Here is a 20,394-nt window from a genome sequence, read left to right on the forward strand (position 1 = left end):
TACAAAGCTCCTCACTCATCCATTATGTGGAAGAACTATACCAAATTGAGCTTATCAAGAACAGACTAAGACTCTGTGGTGATTTATCACTATACCCATAGATTAGTGCATCTTTCACCCCTCCTCGGAGACAATTCTTCTTGCAGTAGATGTCAGTTAACACAGAGACCCATAACGAATAAGATATTGTGAAGTTCTCAGCCCTAAATGGGATATCTATATCACACCCTCTTCCCTCAAGGCTCAGGGATCATTGCAGAAAAGAGGGCAGAAAGATTCTAAGAGGCAGAGGTAGTGGATGAATACAAGGAAGCAGTGTTTTACAGACAGCAGTGCAGTTCCACAGATCAACTCATAACAATAATGACAATGTGCACAAGTCCTACTCAAGGTCAAGTCAGACAAAACTCCAGCATGGAGGAGGGATGTGGCATCAAGTCCCATCCTTATCTGAGAAGCTATTGGGAATCAATAGTTGCTAGAGGAGGACAATCAGTTTTATTTAATGAAGTGACTCTAGTAGGTCCAGCATACCCCAGGGGATGGCCCCATACCCAACAGTATTTGAGCAACATAAATTGGTCTGGATGGGATTAAATAAAAGAATACATGAAGTTGTGAAGTTGGTTGTGTAGGGAAGTGAAGCTGGATCTGGGAGGAGTTGAGGGGGTGAATATGAACAATACAAAACACATTGCATGAAATTCTCAAATAATTAATAAAACATAATTTTTTGGCCTTTTTTGAGACAGGGTCTCCCTGTATCCCCAGCTGTCCTGGAACTCACTATGTAGGCCAGGCTGGCCTTGAACTCACAGAGATCCGCCTGCCTCTGCCTCCCGAGTGCTGGGATTAAAGGCGTGTGCCACCACACCCAGCAAAATATAATTTTTTAAAAAGAAGGAATCTTAGAAATTCATACTGCTATTTTTGTTCAGGTCACTGAAAGGCAAGTATGAAACAAAAGTCATAAAGTTTTCAGGTCCATCAATTAAGGCATTATAGTAAACTAACTAAGGCACTGAGCTAGATGAAAGAGAATCTCGATTCTAATACTGATTTTTCACTACAGTCTGTTTGTATAGCTTAAACTTCTTTTTGTCTCTGGACCCTAAGATCTCACTTGGTACAGGGTTATAGGAGGAAATATATTGTTTCCAGGTTCTACTGCAGCACCTATACTCTGTGATTCTGTTTTTAATTATAATAAAGAGGTTCAATGTTACAAGTTTTAAAACATGATTTCTGTATTGTGACTTATAATAAACACATTAGTAGCTTTATTAAGAGTGAAATTAGCATAATCCTTTGCATTTTCAAAGTGTTTTAAATAGCATTTCATTTCTGTCTCATAATAATAATATTTTGTTATTTATCTTCACATAAGGAAATAAAACTGAGGTTCAAGGGAGCCAAAAATTTTCCCAAGAATCACAGAGCTAGCACACAATGGAGTTAGAAATGCAGCCACAGTTTATCTGTGCTTTTTCTATTATATCAAGCTGCCTAGATGATTTTTATCCAGGCTGTCAAGTAAGTTAAACTTACTTGGAAAACAAAAAATAATGGAAGAGTCTCTGGTTATTTCTGGATTTTCTTTGGGTTTTTTCACATATATTAAAAGTAAGTAATAGGGATCAATTTTTATATTCTTTTAAATGTGTCTTCACATTTGATACCAAAGCCATGAAACAGATATAAGGAAGTATATAGTAAAATATAATGGCTCCCGTAGAGACTTGTGAATTATATAAGATTTGTAAGAAAAAGTTAAGATGTATAAAGTGGATACTTTATGAATATAATATTTAGCACAATAAGAGTCATGCAATAGAAATGAAAACAATTAACAATGGGATACAAAAATATGTATTTGCTTAAATATCACATATCAAATTCCATGCTAATACTGACATTTTGGCAACTGCTACACTCCCTATTTTTCCTTTGTGATTTTTCCTTTACCCACAAACCATGAATTAGTGCAAACTTTAAGGCATTTAACGTAAGTTCTCTAGGTCAATGAGGATATTAACTGCTTATTATTGGTGTCTATATGAGTTTCTTTTCTTATTGTTGTGACAAAATATGTGATAAGAGCAACTTATGGGTTGAAGACTATTTTGACTAATGGTTTAAGAAAATGTATATTCCAGTATGGTGGGGAAGAAATGACACCAGGAATGTGAGGTAACTGATCACATTCCACCAAAGTCAGAAAGGAGGGAGACATGAATGCCAGTGCTCAGCTTGCTTGCTCCTTTTTCTTCAGTTGAGGACTCCAGTCAATAGAATGGTGGGGCCCACATTAAGGAATGGGTCTTTCTTCTTAGTTAATCCTGTATGGAAATGCTGTCACACACATGTTCAGAGGCTTGTTTCCACCTCTGTCCCCTAAATTCTAATTTTCATATCAAACTGCACTATATGCATAGTCCATGTCTAGATGTTTCCATGGTCTTTAACAAACCTAACACTGTTCAAAAATAGTGTCTTCTGGACTCATGGGAATCTCTTGAGTGCTTATAAAATAAAATAAAAATAGGCTATATATTTTCAATATGCAATAGCACAGAGTAAACATTTCCATTCCAAAAGTAAGGAACAAGAGGACAGCAAGGAAACGCTGAACAAAAGCAAGACTAAAATTCAGCAGGAAAAACACCAAATACTGTAGCTCCACATCTTTGACTCATGATGGCATCATCTGGTTGCCAATTCCTTGGAAAGCCTCAGCCTTCCGGTTCTGCCACATGTAGGACCATAATAGCCTATCTTTTGGACTGACTCCTCTCCATGCCTTTAACGTTCCTGAGAGAACTGACCATGGTCCTGGCATCTCCAATATCCTTGTGGTAACTATTTCAAATTAGTCATCACCTTCATATTTTTATACAGTGGCCTCTCAGGGACTCCTTACAGGGAATCCAAACCTTCCATACACTTCCTGAACTTAGCAACTATCTAGAAACTTGGTAATAGCTTCCATGACCCCCTCATTCTTGATGATGTCATGTCTGAAAAACCAATATCATGTTGACAATGCTACTACCTTCTGTTGCTCACTTCAAACGTGTCTCAGCCTCTTAGAACACAATTACTGACCTCTGTGTGTCTTTAAAGTTGACCTGTGGAAATACTTCTTAGATTTCTCTCTCTGTGTCTCTCTCTCTTTCTCTCTCTCTCTTCCTCTCTCTCTTATACAGAGAACCCTTGTGATAGAATTCTTAGGTAAGGATGTCTGCTTTCAAATGAATTTTCATTTTAAGAATTTGAAACCTACAATGGATTTCATGCTGAATAGGAAGCTTCTTTTTAGCAGTGCTAATCTCTTTAACAGTTGCAGTGACTTTGCACTCTCCTTTCCTGCAACTTTAAACTTGCTCAGATTATTTTCTTTACCAAACTGCACATTTGTTATATCCATCTGTTCTCTCTCTTATTATAGATCTGAATAAGAGTCTTGAGCAGTAACAATGCCACATCCTAAATGCTATCTTATTTTGAAATTTTCTCTGCCAAACAAATTAGTCCATTACTCCTGCACTCAGCTTTAGTCCAGTTCTCAGAGCACAGGCAGAACAAAGCCAAATTCTTCATCAAATTATACATGAATGGCCTCTAGTACAGTTCTAATATAGTCTTTGTTCCCCTCTAAAATCTCATGAGCCATACCTATACTGCTCATATTTTCTTAGCATTTGAGTCTTCTAAGCCCTTCCACCCCAGAATGGTCCATGAAGCTCTCTTTACAGGATTCTAGTGCTTCTCTAGTCTGCAGTTCTAAACTCTTCCCACAAAGCAGTTCCAAAAGCATACAAAGTACAGGGGAAGGTTTATCACAGCACCAGCCTGATACCTTGGTATCAGTTTTCTGTATTAGTTACTTTTTTCTCATTGTCACTACAAAATACCTGACAAGAACAACTTAATGAAGGAAGACATTATTTGGAGGTCCAATTTAAGAAGAGATACAGTCCATCATGATGAAGAAAGCATGGTGGCAAAAGCACTGAATCTGCAGTCAAGAAACAGAGAGAGAAGAATACTAGTAATCATCTTGCTTTCTCCTTTTTATTCAGTCCACAAGCCTAGTTCATAAAATGGTACTACCTACATTCAGAGTTTGTCTTTCCTCCCCAGTTTAACTTCTCTGGAAATGCCCTCACAAATCTGTTTAGAGGTAATTCTTAATCCAGTCAAGTTAAAAATGCAGATTAACAGTTACGTGTCATAACATCTGTGAGAATTTGCATCCAAACATGTTAATAATGATTTCAAAAATATGTAGCTTTGTGGGCGCTTAAATCGTGAAATCAAAAAACTGTTTCCTGTTTAACAACTATATGGTTTGTGATGGTAAAAGTCATCCAGTTCCATATTACTATGTTAATGTTTTAATCAGTCAGACTTAAAACATTTACACCAGATAGGATCACAAATAGGCTTAGTATAAGAAAGACAAAGACAGTGGAAGCAAAAGCGAGGCTTTTTTTTTTTTGGAGATAAGGTACCTATAAGAAGAAGATACTTAATATTCTCAAAAGTATGATTTTCTGGTTTCCAAGTTTTCTACAAAAAGTGTGCAATATATAAAATTTCTGAAATAATTTAGTAAGGTGAAATTCACATAGAATAAAAGTAACCATTTCAAAATAAACAATTCAGTGTCATTTAGAATATTCACAATATTATGCAATCATTTCTGACTAGTCAAAAACACTATGAAATCAGGACTGGACAGATGGCTCAATGATTAAGAGCACTGTCTTCTCTTGCGGGAGAACCCGGGTTCGATTCCCAGCACCCATATGGTGGCCAAAAACCATCTATAACTCCAGTTCCAGGGGACTCGACACCCTCTTCATATCTCCAGGGGCATTGCATGACATGGGTGTACATACATACATGTAAGCAATATACTCATACACATAAAATAAAAATAACAAAATATTTTTTAAACACTATGAAGTGAAATACTTTATCCATTAAATGATTCCTTCAATTCCCTTACTGCACTTCTACCCTAGCAACCACCTATTTTCATTATGTGCCTAAGGGCTTATCATATCTGAAAATTTGATATATATGTATTATATAATGCCTATACATAGACCCATGAAATAGGAGAGCTTTTATGCCTCATATCTTTTACATACCATAGTTTCAACATTTTTTCCATCTTGTGCATTTATCAGTACTTCATTCCCCTTTATGACTAAATAATATTAATTTATATATTTGCTCATTTTTTTGATGAACATTTGGTTGTTTCCCACTTTGGATTATTTTGAATAATGCTTCAGTGAACATGTGTGTGTTTCTTTTTTTTTGAATAAATATTTTCAGTTCTTTTGAGTTATGTACCTAAGTGTGAAATTGTGGGGATATGTGGCAATTCTATTTTTAAATATTTAAGGAACAGTCAAATAGTTTTTACAGTGACTAAGCTGTTTTGCATTTTACCAGTAATAAATAACACTTCCAAATTTCTCTGCATTCTTACCAACAATTAATTGGTTTGTGTTTCTAATAAGTATGAAGTAGTATATTACTATGATTTTGATTTGTATTTCCCTAATGACTAATGATGATAAGTTCTTTCCATGTATAAATAGGAAGGAAAGGATAATACACAGTTGAAAATAACGTGGCAAACTAATGAATGCTCCAGCACAGACCTAAGAATCAGAATTATTAAGAAATATAGTAGACCAGTAAATCTCAAACCTGAGCATGCATCAAAATCACTTGGAGGGCCTGTTTTAAAAACAATTGCTGATGTCTACCCCAGAATTCTCTGGTTTAATAAATCTGGAGTAAGTCAAACACACTATCATTTAACAACACATCTAGCCCCATGAGACATTTTACAGTTGTGCATTATGCACAGTTTTCTTTCCAAGCTCAAGTTTGACTAGAACTTACTAAGTAGACGAAGCTTGCCTTAACCTTGCTTGTGATCCTCCTGCTTCTCCCCCCTTAAGTCTTAGGATGACAGTTGTGCAGCCCAGCCTCCACGATCAGCTTACAATTTTTCCCATGAATAAAAACACTATCAGTGTTTTTCTCCAAAATAAAATATTTTCAAAATTATTTATCATTCATAAGTTTAAAAACATAAGTTAAAATTGATCAAATGAACTCATTGGCTTTATGTACGGAGTGCTTCCTGCACTCACTGTTGTCTTTTGATGTTTCTCATGGGTCTACTATCCTGTCATTCTGGATTTTAGCATACCTCTAGCAGGGAAAGGGTAGCAGAGCTTCCACATTCTCTGACAGACTACATCATTCTCTATGGAGCTATATTGGTCACTTTTCTGATGCTGTGATAATACACTGTGAACAAAGGAACTTATTGAAAGAAGAGTTTATTTAGTTTATGATTCCAAAGGGGCAAGAGTCCATCATGGCGGAGGGGCATGGTGGCAGTGATGGCTGAAGCAGGAGCAGAAACTAAGCTCTCACATCTTCAAGCAGGCACAGGAAGCAGAGAGTGACTGGAGATCTGGCAAGGCTTAAGAACTCTCTAAGCCCACCCCCAGTGAAGTGCTTCCTCTAGCATGGCCACACCTTCTAACACCTCCTAAAACAGCACCACCAAGTGCAGACAAGTTCAAATACTAGGAGCCTATGGGGCACATTCTCATTCAAACCACCCACCACATTCCACTCCCTGGCCCCAACAGGCTCATGACCACATAAAATGCAAAATGAATTTAGTCTATCCTTAAAAGTCCCCATAGTCTTTACCAGTCTCAATACTGTTCAAAAGTCCATAGTCCAAAATCTTTTCTGATACTGAGGATAATCTCTTATTTGTAACACCCTGTGAAATCAAAAAACAAATTACATACTTCAACGTAAGTGGAACTGAATAGACATTCTGATTCCAAAAGGGAGAAATAGAGACATAGTGAGGAAATACTGGACAAAAACAAGACCAAAAACCAGCAAGGCAAACACCAAATCCAGTCGATCCACATCTGACTTTTGAGACTTTACTTCCATAGGGCTTAGATAGATTGCTCGGCCTCTCCAGCTTTGCCGTGTGAAACATACAGCTTTCTTCTTGGGTTGCTAACATTCCCTGTATGCAGCTCTCCTTGGCAGATGTCTCACAACTCTGGCATCTTGAACATCTTCTTGGGGTCTCCACTGCCATGCAGGCTTCACCTTCACAGTTTCATGGAACGGCTTATTGGGGCCTTCTTTATGCAGGGAAATCCCTAATGTATGCTGCCAGGTCTCTGAAACCATGGAGGAAGAAACAATGACCCTTCACTCTTGCATCTTTCATGCCTCTAAAGCCAGCACCAGGTGAATGACACTGCCAAGTTTGGCTGAAAGTTTGTGGTGGACCCTGGCCTGCTTCATCCACTTTTCTCTGTTGTGGGTTATTTTTTATTTATTTATTTATTTATTTATTTATTTATTTATTTATTTATGTACCTGAGCATACATATGTGTACCACATGTGTGCTGGAGCCCACAGAAGTCAGCTGACCTAGAACTCACTATGTATATCAGGCTGTCCTTGAATGCACAGAGATCTGCCTGCCTCTGGCTCTGGAGTGCTAGGATTAAAGGTGTGCACCACCGCACATGGCTATGCTGCTGTGGTTTTCTAGAAGTAGAAATACCCAGCATTTTCCTTTCATAAATTGAGGGCTTAGCTGGGTGTGATCTTGCCCTAGAGGCATTCTCTCCATTGTTTAAGTGCAAATCACTAGGCCTCTTCTTAATCACTTTAATCTCTTTATCAAAAGAATCCTCTCTTAATCTCCTTATAAACGAATCCAAACTGTACATTCTGCATTTCTTTCTGCCCCATTTGCTCTTTTTCACTGTAAATTGGCATAATATTCACCATCAATAGCCACACCACTATTTCTGCATTAGGCTGCCTTGAAATATCCTCTATGAAAAACAATTAGTCCATTGTTTTTCAACTTAGCCTAGGGCAAGCTTTTGGGCTGTGGATAGACTCCAGCCAGACTCTTTGCCAAAATATCTCAATTACTACTTAAGTCCATCTGGAACTACATTGTTCTCAGCACTACTTTCTTCCAGGAGCCTACTAGAATGGCCTGTTAAGCTCTGCTTACAGCAAGCAATCAACCACTTCTCTAGCACAAACTTTCAAAGTCTTCCACATTCCTCCCAAAAGCCACATGGTCAGATTCTTCACAACCAACACTCCACTCTCATTACCAATTTTTGTATTAGTTACTTTTCTTTTGCTGTGATAAAACATCATGACCCAGGGAACTTACAGAAGGAAGAGTTTATTTAGCTTATGGTTCCAAAGGAACAAGAGTCCGTCATGGTGGGGGGGCATGGCAGCAGAGGTGGCTGGAGTATGAGCAGAAGCTAAGCTCTCACATCTTCAAGCAGGCACAAGAGGCAGAGAGCAACTGGAGATCTAGCAAGGCTTAATAACTCTCTAAGCTGCCCCCAGTGATGTGCATTCTCCAGCATGGTTACCCCTTCTAAGACCTCCCAGAACAACACCACCAAGTGGAGACAAAAATGTTCAAATACCTGGAGGCTATAAGGGACATTCTCATTCAAACCCCACAGGAGCTAAAAATAGATGTTACATTTTTAAATAGTCTACATCCTACTGTTACATTTAACTCCTCTCTATCATCAACTGTGACAAGGAAGGTGACATAGTTCTACTCTTTCACCTATAGCAGCTCAAAGAGTTTCCTTTCCACCAGGGCCATACATTTAGGTAAAACTGGGGTTTGTGGCTTCAACCCAGAAAGGAATTTCAGGATGAACCATTATGAAGCAGAGATGGAGATTTATTAAAGGATGTTTTTAGCATAGATATTAAGCACAGTTACTAGAAAAAGGGATGCTCAAGAAAAGAATAACACATACTCAAGCATGGGTACTTCTCAAGGGAGAACTGCATCATATTATCTTTACCATGGAGAATATATATGACTTTTGGTGGCTCTCAAGTTACATCTCTAAGGGTTGCTAAAATTTCCTCTATACTTATTTAAAGGAAAGGGTATCCAATAGCACCAGACTGCTCTGGAAGTTCCTCTGCCACATGGGCCATGATATTCAGTAGATACACTGGCACTTGAGGTGACAGAGGCAGCAAGAGAGCCTGTTTAGAGCCTTTTTCAGGGTGCTACAGTCATCCCAGAGTGTCTATACAGATATCCAAAGTTGTACCTTCTTAGAGAGAAATATCAGAGTCTTCATTGATCAAATAGAAAACAGACTTCGTTAAAATTATCCAGACATTATATAAGCAATAAAACAACAGAAACAAGCCAATAGGGAAGCAATAAGCAGTATCCAGAGTTGCTAAAGTATATTATCTACAATCTCCAGTTTCCAACACAAAATTATGAGGCCTGCAAAGGAATGAAAAAATTTGACATAAGTATCAGAAATGGGGAAGGAGATAGAAATTTCTTATATGAACACCAAATACTAGATTTAACAGAAAAAAAATATTTCATGGCAGCCATTTCTCATAGGATGGATTGTGCATCCTCCTCCTAAAAATTCATTTGTGAAAGTCTTAATCCTAAGTACATAAAGTGTTAACTTATATACAAAAAGTTTGATTCCAGATTAAATTAGATAATTTAACATAGGATTGGCCTACAGCTTGGTGGACCACAAATTTAATATGATGAATGTCCTAATAAAATGGGGAAAATTTAGGAACTTATGGGTAAGTTGACAGACTATAAGTTGTCTCTGTGTGACCCAGAAAGGGAGAAAAGTTTGAATACAGAAAAAATAGACTGCATTCCAAAGACAGAGAGGAAGAGTTTTGAAACTTCAGAAGGATAACAAGATAACTAAAAACAAGAAGTAAAAGGATAATGGCAGTGGCAAAAAGTAAACAAAATCAAACACTGCTCCACCCTGTTGGCTCCAGGAGGAGAAAAGGCAGAAGCTTCAACCAAAAGATAGGCTATGGTACCTGTAACAGTGTTAATTAGAAATGTGAAAAAAAAATCTAGAATCACCTGGGAGATGGGCCTCTGGGCATGCCTGTATGAGATTATCCTGATTAGACTAATAGATTAGGTAGGAAGACTAATAGGTAGGAAGACCTACCCACTGTGGATGGCACCATTCCATAGGCAGAAGATCTTGGGTTGTATAACAGTGTAGAAAGTGAGCTGAGCACTAAAATGCATGCATTCATTTCCCTCTTCTGACTGCAGACATAATGCTACCATATACTTCAATGCTCTTGCCTGCCATGATGACCTATAACCTGAACTGTGAGCTGAAAATAAATTCTTCCTTAAGTTATTTTTTGATCAGAGTATTTTATCACAACAACAGGAAAAGAAATTAGTGAAAAGACTGGTGTCACACTGTGCTGGATAGTTTTAGTGTCTACTTGACACAACTGGGTTGAGGGAGCCTCTATTGGGGAATTGCCTCCGTAGGACTGGCCTATGGCCAGATGTCTGTGGTGCATCTTCTTGATTATTGAGTGGTGTGGGAGGGCCTAGCCCACTGTGGGTGGTGCCCCTCCGCCCGGCAGGTGGGCCTGTGTTGCATAAGAAAGCAGGCTGAGCAGGGGTCAGGGGAGCAAGCCAGTAAGCAGCATTCCACCATGGCCTGTGCTCCAGCTCCTGCCTCCAGGTTCTTGCCCTGAGTTCCTACCTTGGGCTCCCTGATGAACTGTGACCTGGGAGATGTAAGACAAATAAACCCTCTCCTCCCCAAGTTGGTAGTGGTCAGAGTATTTTGTCACAGCAATGGAGAAACAAACTAGGAACCCTACCCACAGGACAAGGCCACAGTCCTCACAATCCTCAAATCCAGTTGCAGATTTTGGTGAGACAGTGATCCTGCCAGCAGATGGGTCAGAAATGTACATAAATTCCACTTTGTCACACTACATGACTCAGGGGGAGGGTAGGTGGTCTGTGAAATCTGTTGTTTAAAACTGAATTACTCTAGGGTCCTGAGAAGAGGAAACAATCACAAGTCAGGAAACCTGAGCAGTTTGGGGGAGCAAGAAGGCAGAACAGACAAACCTAAAAGTTCATGTGGCAGAAATAACAGCTCAAGAGGTGAAATGAATAAGAAAAGGTGGCTCTTCCCTCAAGTGGCTGCAAATAGACATTATGATTATGATAGCCCTGAAACTCATCTCACTATGTAGACCAACCTCAGGAGTCACCTATCTGCCATTCACTACTACTATACAGTCTGAAAATTCAGAAGCCACAGCAGACTCCGAAATATATAGTTGCATCCTTATGTCAGGGTGATTATTACACAGCAGATTTTGAAAATACAAGGGTAGGTAATCAGCCTGTACAGACCTTAGTGTTGTGGTTGCTTCTCACACTCCTAGTGTACTTGGAAGCCACTGCTCAGCTAGAACATTAACAGCCTCAGAGGGTTCAGTCTGAGGAGCCTCGAGAGGATGAGAGAGTCTGCTCAGCCCATAGACTTCAAGATTAAATATGTCCAACAGAGGCTCCTGGTGTAGACAGAAGAGAAGCTTCGAAAGTAAATTCAGCTCTGGTAGATATTGGAAACTTGTTCAAAACATGCTCAACACCAGTGTAAATCATAGCAAAGAAGCATCTACAAGTCTGACTCTCCCTATCCCATGCATATAACTGTAAAACACCAATTTTAAGGGACCAAAAATGATCTACTCCATCACTGCCATCTTTTACTTGTCTCTTGTGCTTGCCATATTTTTGCTTTTACTGTATTTTCACTACTATTTTTACTATGCCAAGTTACTAAAACTTTAATTTTTATATTTTTAATATTTTATTAATCTTCATACATTTAGCTAATTTTGTTTATAATTTTTCTATATGAGGCAAACATTTTTCTTTTCATTTCTTTTTTCTTTTTTTATTCACCTATTTCTACTCTACTTTTAGTAGTATTTTGCGGTTATTGTTCACTTCTTTAAAATATTTTGTTTCTTATTATTTTAGGTGTATGTGTGTATTGCCTCCATGTATGTACGTTCACCCATGTCATGCAGTACCCACAGAGGTCAGAAGAGACAGTCAGATCCCCTGAAACTGGATGGTTGTTAGTCATCATGTGAGCACTAGTATTTGAACCTGAGTCTTACACAAGAGCAATCAGTGTTCTTAAACTCTAAGCCATGTCTCTAGCACCTATTGTTCACTTTTATTTAATATTTTTTATTATTTTTATTGTTCATTTTTTAAAAGCAATTTCTATCTTCCTTTTTGTTCCCATTTATGTTTATTTAATTTGGAATTCAAATCTTTCATTATTAAATTTTTAAATAATATCTTGCTAATTTATCTTCCATTCCATAACATTCTTTTCCACTCCTTTTTTTTTTATATTTAATCTTGTTCATGTTTCCCTACGCCCTTCCTTTATCTCATTCATACTATTCCCACATTTAGCCAAACAAATTATAACTTCATAGCACATTCCACTGATTTTGTCATGTTTGAAATTGTACTTTTGATTACCTTACAAAGTAACAAGTTTACTTATGCTTTCCTACATCTTGGACTTGGATTAAACTACTCCCTACCCCTCTTCATGTTCTCTCTGTGCCCAGTCCTCATTTCAACCTTTACACTACAAATATTTCCCCCTTTTACTTTCATATCACATATGTACTTCTATCCTCCTCCCTTAAAACCTCTCCCTCCCCCCATCCCCATGGACCCTTTCCTAGTTCCCTGGACTCTACACACACTCACTGCCACATAAATATGCATATATAAAAATAAGAAAATAAGATATACATAGGAGAAAGAAAATACAATTTTTGGTTTTCTGAGCATGTGTTACTTCACTTAAATTAATACATTTCAGTTTCAGTTTGATTTCTCTATACCCTGCAACAGAAGTGTGTTGTGTCTTCAGCAATAATGTCTGACCATCTAGCCTTGGTGGGCAATCAAGAGTAATGCAATAGTCTGTGTTTTGTATGACTCTGGGCCTCCCTGACCAATAACTTGTAGGGAGGTAACCAGTACCTACAATATATATTCTCATTTAATAACCCATGTCTTCCGGGAGGAGCTTTGCTCACCCATGCAGGGCAATTTGGCTCAAACTCTTTTAAGTTTTATTTTGAAGATTATGAACTAATATGCATTCCCAGTACACAATAATCAAATGGCTTAGCCACTAACAGATAATCAACACTACTATTTGTTTATTTCTGGGTAGCTCTGTCATATATGATTATTGGACTTTTTTGAGCATTTCCAATATTTTTATCTTAATAATACGGCAAGATGGTTCTGTCTTTATTGGGTATTGTTTGGCATATTTTGGAAAAGATGAACCCAAGTACATCTTATAAAATTGTTCTATGTAAATGCAAACTGAATGAATTTTGTTTCAATATAAATTCATTCTTTTATGGTTAAAAGAAGAAAAAAAATAGCAGGGGTGTCTTTTCAGTCAGAAGAATGGTGTCAGACAATGTTAAGCCCTAGGATCAGAAAGACAAATCTTCAAACCTACAGTCAAAAAACTTAAAAAATAGTTTTAAAAAGTTACTGAAGTAGCTCTACAAACTTGTGAAACTATACACCACAAAGATAAACTTCATATTAGTGTTTATTGAAAGATTAATCATTAATCAAAATAGTCTAGACATGGAACCACCCTAGATGACCATTGGCAAACAAATGGAAAAAGAAAATGTGATATACATATATACAAACATATTGGAGTTTGATTTAGTTGTAAAGAATTAAATTATTCCATGAGTAGGGAAATGGATATAACTGGAGATTATCATGTTAATAGTCAGATTCAGAAAGACAAATATGATTCAGAAACACAAATACAATGTTACCTTTTATATATGGACTCTAGACTTATACATACATATGCATGACATAAAAAGAGAGTGAATCCAGGCATGATGCTGCACTCCTTTAATCCCAGCATTCAGGAGCCAGAGACAGGCAGATCTCTGTGAGATGGAGGTCAGCCTGGTCTACATAGTAAACGCCACACCAACTAGAGCTACAGGAAACCCTTTCTTTAAAAAAATGTAGAACAGGTACTATACAGGGGGAGCAAAGGGCGTAATGGTGGGGGAATAGAAGGAAGGAAAGGCAAATACTTCCCATTTTCTCTTATATGTGAAATCTAGATTTAAATATGTTTATAACCAGTGTGGTGGTGCATAGTTGTAATTCCAGCACTTGAAATATGGGGACAGAGAGAGAAAAGTTCAAGGACAGCCTCAGCTATATATCAAGACCAGCCTAGGTTACATGAGATCCTGCCTCAATATGTACGTATACAAAAAGTAGGATTATGTGGGGGAGGAAAGGGACCAAAGAGAGTTGTGTAGATAGAGGACAAGGTAATATGACATAGGGGGCAAATATGAGCAAACTGCAATTATACATATATGTGGAGATATATAATATATACAAAAGTCATTTGTTTTGAGACAGGGTAACACTATGTGGCCCAGGTCACTTCAAAATCATGATTCTCTTGTCTTATTCTCCCAAGTGCTGAGATTACAGGTGTGTGCCACCACTCCTGGCTATTGGAAGAAAAACATTGAGACAGGGTCTCACACTGTATCCCAGGCAAACATTGGAACTTATTGGATAGACCAAGTTGGCCTCTAACTCAAGACAGTTATCCCATCTCAAACTCCCAAATGCTTATGCTCACATGGCAAAAAAAGAATTTTTTATAGAAAAAAAGATTTTATTTAGGTTTACAGTTCCAGGAGAGTCCATAATGGCAAGGGAGACCTGGCAGCAGTTGGCCAGAGCAGGAAGCTGGCTGATCACATTTCATTGTACACCAGGAAACAGTATGAGCTAGAAGTGAGCAGTGCTATAGGCTCTCAATGCCCACCCCAAGTGACATACTTCCTCCATTAAGGCTCCATCTCCCAAAGATTCCATAACTTCCTCTAGCAATACCACTAACTGGAGCTCAATTGTTCAAATACTAGAGCCTATGGGGGACATTTCTCATTCCAATCACCACACTCTGAAAGAAGACCAAGCACCCTTACTGAGTCATCTCTCCAGCCTCAATGTTTATTCATTATTATTGTGTGAGAGTGTGCCTGATGTGTGCGTGTGTGTGTGCACACACATGCTCATGTGCCACAGTGCGTATGTGGAAGCCAGAGGACAACTTTGTGAAGTCAGTTCTCTCCTCCTACACTTATGTGGATATTCTGGGGATCAATCTCAGGTCACTAAGCTTGTACAGCAAGTACCTTTGCTAACTGAGCCATCTCATCTGCTCCTATGTTATTATTTTTAACCACAATAAATTAATTATAAAAATGAAGATGGGGGCTGAAAAGATGGCTCAGCGGTTAAGAACACTGGTTGTTCTTGCAGAAGACCTGGGTTTAAATCCCAGCACCCACATGGCAGCTAACAACTGTCTGTAATTCTAGTCCCAGGGGATCTGACAGCTTCTTCTGACCTCCGCGGCATTGCGTGACATGGGTGTACTTACCTACATGCAGGCTATACACACATGCACATAAAATAAAAATAATAAAAAAAGATGAGATATCCATTTTCTGATGATCTCAGGTCGATTGGGATGCATGTGCATTTAAATTTTAAAATTCCCTGAGATGGCTCAGAGGTTAAGGGCACTAGCTGCTTTTGCAGAGAACCTGGGTTTGATTCCCAGCACCCACATGGCAGCTAACAACCATCTATAACTCCAGTTCCAGGGGAATCCAATGCCCTCTTCTGACTTTTGTGGGCATTGCATGACATGGGTGCACTTACATACATGCAGGCAATACACTCATACACATAAAAATGAAAAGTAAAAGTTTATACATCTTAAAATTTCCCTGGGAGATGCTTAAGAACCCCTGGCCACACCTTGTTGAAGAATGTGACTTTGGGCTAAGAGGTACCTCAATCACTCCCCGAGTTCAATCCCCAGCACTGCGGAAACTGAATTTTTTGTAGTCAAAGGTAATAGTGTAATTGTTGAAGAAGCCATACTACCTTAATGTCAGTTCTGAAATGTCATTTCTGTATGATTGCTTTCAAATAAAATTCCTAAAGTAAACATACAGTCATCCATAACCACTGTTAGAACTATTTGTGGCTTTTCTTTATGCTTATATAAATAGAATTGATGTGGAATTGGAAACCCCTGGTATATTGGTTACAGGCACCTTGTTTTATATTAGTGAGCGCATATGATGCCTGAAAAGTTTGACAGCACTCACAGGTTGAAAGCCTTGCTTCACTTACAGACCTTAAAAATTAAATACCCCAGTTGTGGTAGCACACGCCTTTAATCCCAACACTCAGGAGGCAGAGGCAGGTGTATCTCTGAGTTCCAGTGCAATCTTAGCTAAACGGTGAGGCCCTGTCTCAAAAGTAAAATAAATAAAATAAACAAAATAGTTATATATGAACATCATAGTTCCCATCTATAATTCCAACACTCAGAAGCCTAAGAGGATTTCCATGAGTTTAAGGCCAACTTGAGCTACAGTGTGAGACCCTATCCCAAAAGAAAAATCCATTGCACCATGGAGCCTAGTGCTTCCTTTATCTATATTGAGAACTTATCATGCTCTATTCACTTTTCTAAGCACTTTCATCACTCATTTTATGTAATCCTTTACAAGTACTCTATGAGGTACCAATCAATATCTTCGCTGCACTCATGAGAAAAACTGAAATTCCAAGAAGGAAAAACTAGAATTTAAACCTGCCAGAACAGATGAGGTGTGTGAGAGAGAAAAAAAAGTTAGAAATAAGATTGATCCTGATTCGCTTCTGTAATCAATATTTTCAGTTGTTCATCAAATAAGTTATGTTGATTTCCTCCTTTTTTTAAATTACAGGATCTTGCTCTCTTGCCCAGGGAGAGGGATATCTCTCCCAGGGCTCAAAGGAACCCCCTGCCTCAGCCTCCTAAGTTAATGGAACTAAAGGTATGAATCACCATGCACAGATGATTTGCTCCTTCTGTTTACCCATGACAAAAAGAAAAGGAAATAGCAAATATATTCAGATATATTCAGGAGTACATACACACACACACACATACACACACACACACACACACACACACACACACACACCACCTCTCCACACCTAGAATATGCCTTTCTTTGTGTTTATCTTACAGTATACTTCAGTTGTCTGAAAGCAATTTTAATTTTTATCCAGTTTCCCTAGTAGATAAGATACCTGACATTTTGCATTTTGCAACATGTAGCTTCATATGCTACATTAACAATGTATGATTGAGCTACGATGTCCAAACTTGGGACAAAGGAAAAAAGAGATACGGCCAATACCATCCTGACAATTGGACTTATACTAGGTTCAAATTTTCTATGAAAAACATGTTTCCTCTGAAACTTTAACCATATATTCCACAGTATGTACGCACTTCAAGGAGTTTAACATGTGAATCAGCATTAAACAAAAGAATATGTAAACACACATAAAATTAAACATTCTTAAGGTGGTATGAATGAAAGAAACAAAAGAATTCATGATGTTTGAGAACATATGCTTGTCAGGAGTAGATCGCAACCTTAATCACAAGGATCTGGTGAGAGGTCTACAAACACTTTCCTAGCAAAATGGAAGAGAATCCTGCCAAGGAGATAGGGCTCTCTCTCTCTCTCTCTCTCTCTCTCTCTCTCTCTCTCTCTCTCTCCCTCCCTCCCCTACACCTTGTTGGAATGTAATTTCCCTTTCTCAAATTCTGTTATAATAGCTTCAGCTATGGTTTGAGGTGGTGATACTTTATAATTTCTTAGGGAAAATGTCTGCATTCTAAGATTTTCCCCAGAAGTTCAGTAAATATAATTATTCCATGTTTGTTTATTTATAGAGACTGGTAACATCTGAACATATAAATCCAAGAGGACAAACTCTTGTACCACTGCTACCACAACATTTTACTACAGAGGAATGTCACTGTACATGGATTCCAAGCAGGCTAAAAAGAAAAATACCTGATTAGGTCTCAGAGTACACACTGAACGGGATGACGGCCACAGCTGCAGTGGAAACACCAAAAATGGAGAAAAGTGCCTCCAAGGAAGAGAAGCAGCAGCCAAAACAGGACAGTGCAGACCACGGAAATGTTGAGTCTGAAGAATGGATGAGCTCTGAGAGCGACCCTGAACAGACAAGCCTTAAGAGTGGCAACAACAACTGTCAAACAGGAAATGCTTCGTTGAAGAAAAAGGAGATCCCTTCCAAGCCACATCGCCAGCTCTGTAGGTCACCCTGCCTGGATCGTCCAAGCTTCTCCCAGAGCAGCATTTTACAGGATGGGAAGTTAGACTTGGAGAAGGAATATCAGGCCAAGATGGACTTTGCTCTAAAGCTGGGCTATGCTGAACAACAGATTCAATCAGTGCTTAATAAACTAGGCCCAGAATCACTTATTAATGATGTATTGGCTGAACTTGTCAGACTTGGAAACAAAGGTGACTCAGAAGGGCAAGTCAGCTTGAATCTGTTAGTGCCCCGTGGGGCTAGCTCCAGAGAGATCGCAAGCCCTGAATTGTCTCTTGAAGATGAAATAGACAATAGTGATAATTTAAGACCAGTTGTTATTGATGGAAGTAATGTGGCAATGAGGTAAGCCTGGTGGTTTTTCCTTCTCTTTAAAACACCAAGTTCATGGAAATAATCTTCCATTGCAAAGTACTCTAAGAGCTCCTCAGTTGTTTGTATCTTGCATTCTTATAGGTGAACAGAGTGTAGAATGATCTTCCCCTTGCCTTTAGTTTCTCCTTTGAAATTGCTAACAATCTGTCTTCAATTGGTTTTGAAGACAGCTTAGGCCTCAGTAATGCTTCATCGAAGACAAAATCTTTTAGTTCTGATGTCCCAAACTGAGATTAATCATCCTAAAAACTGCTGCTTTTTATTGTCACTTGGAAGTTTGCTTAAGAACATTCTGTAACTCCTAATTATTATTATACGATGTTTGAATCTTTCTTTCTGCCTTTAAGGCCTCTGTGATGTGGCCTTTTCTCCTGCTGTTTGATTGCATTATTTTAAGCAATCTCTTTGAAGGTTGCCATATAAATTATGCTGATTCGTATACCTACTGTGTTCATATTGTTTCCCAACCTAGAAGTAATACTTTCCTCATCTTCATACCCTTCAAGATATACCAACCCCCGGAAACAGCTACATGTTTTTTTCTAAACTCAGTGATTGTTTATGAGTTGTAGTGTCCATGGTAGGCTACATGCCCCCCTAAAGATGTCCACATGCTAATCTCTGAAGCCTACAAGTCCTTTATCTTAAAACATAAAATATACTTTGCAAGTGTATTTAAATTAAGGATTTTTAGATGGAGAGTATTACGTTGGATTATTAAAATGAGCCAAATATAATCACAAGAGTTATTCTTAGAGTAAGGCAGCAGGATCAGAATAAGTAGTCATAGATGCTACAGAATGACAAACGAGAGTATAAGAAAGAAGGAACGAGCCAAGGAATGTGGGTCACGGTTATAAGCTGAAAAATGCAAGGAAACAGATTATCATCTGAAATCTGAAGAAAGAATGTAGCCTTGATTTTAGATTTCTGATCTTCACACGTAGTAACGTGGCATCGTAACAATGGGAAATTAGTACCATATTGATAATACCATATTGATATTGAAACTAATACCATATTGATACTTTGTTCTCATTTCCATTACAGGGTATTTTATTTCATTGTTTAATATAAACTTGAGATCCTTAGCTAGTAGGCAGTAAGAATAAACTAAAAAGCTTTAGTCTAGCAATTTTTTATTTACTACTAGTGTGTGTAATGTGTATGTGTGTGTATATATATATATATATATATATGATGTGTGTGAATGTTGACATGCATGTGCAATAGCATGTCAACCACTTCAGAGGACCACTTCAGAACTCAGTTCTCTACACTGTGGACTCTGAGGATCGAATTCAGGTCACCAGGTTTGCACAATTATCACTTTAACCCTACTGAACCATCCTGTTGAACCCCTAGCAAGTTTTAGATTAGATTGTCCATTATCTTTAAGGGTAAGGATCTTGCATTATGCCCCCCTTCCTTTGCATAGCTCATGGGAAGTATTGAACGCTCACACTGAGATTAGTATATGCAGGAGTGGATTAGCAGGCTTTCTGGAAGTACATTTTTTCTATAGTATCCTGTGCAATCCTCATAGAAACTTTATCTAACAAATTATAAAACTGAAGCTCAAGTGTAAGTGACCTGATCTGAGTTAACATAACTAGTAAGTAGCTAAGTGAGGCCTGTAACATAAATCTTCAGCCTTACAAGGAATGGAAAGAAAACAATAGTTAATGCAGTCTGTGTCAGGTCTTTTTGCATGTGATTTAGTCTTGACTGGAAATCTCACCAGAAT

General features: G+C 38.2%; 1 protein-coding gene across 2 annotated transcripts in view; it reads left to right on the forward strand.

Annotated features, from left to right (window-relative positions):
- The window catches only part of Zc3h12b (zinc finger CCCH-type containing 12B), a 395,620-nt gene that overhangs the window by 326,013 nt on the left and 49,213 nt on the right, over window positions 1-20,394 (forward strand). For both annotated transcript variants that reach the window (XM_008844356.3, XM_008844357.3), the window contains 2 exons: window positions 16,856-16,945; window positions 17,860-18,617. In XM_008844356.3, coding sequence (XP_008842578.1) covers window positions 18,016-18,617 — 602 coding nt within the window. In that variant the 5' untranslated portion in view covers window positions 16,856-16,945; window positions 17,860-18,015. The remainder of the gene's footprint in view (window positions 1-16,855; window positions 16,946-17,859; window positions 18,618-20,394) is intronic.

This window comes from Nannospalax galili, unplaced genomic scaffold (assembly GCF_000622305.1).
Source record: "Nannospalax galili isolate Female #2095 unplaced genomic scaffold, S.galili_v1.0 scaffold280, whole genome shotgun sequence".
In the NCBI taxonomy this organism is placed as follows: domain Eukaryota; kingdom Metazoa; phylum Chordata; class Mammalia; order Rodentia; family Spalacidae; genus Nannospalax; species Nannospalax galili.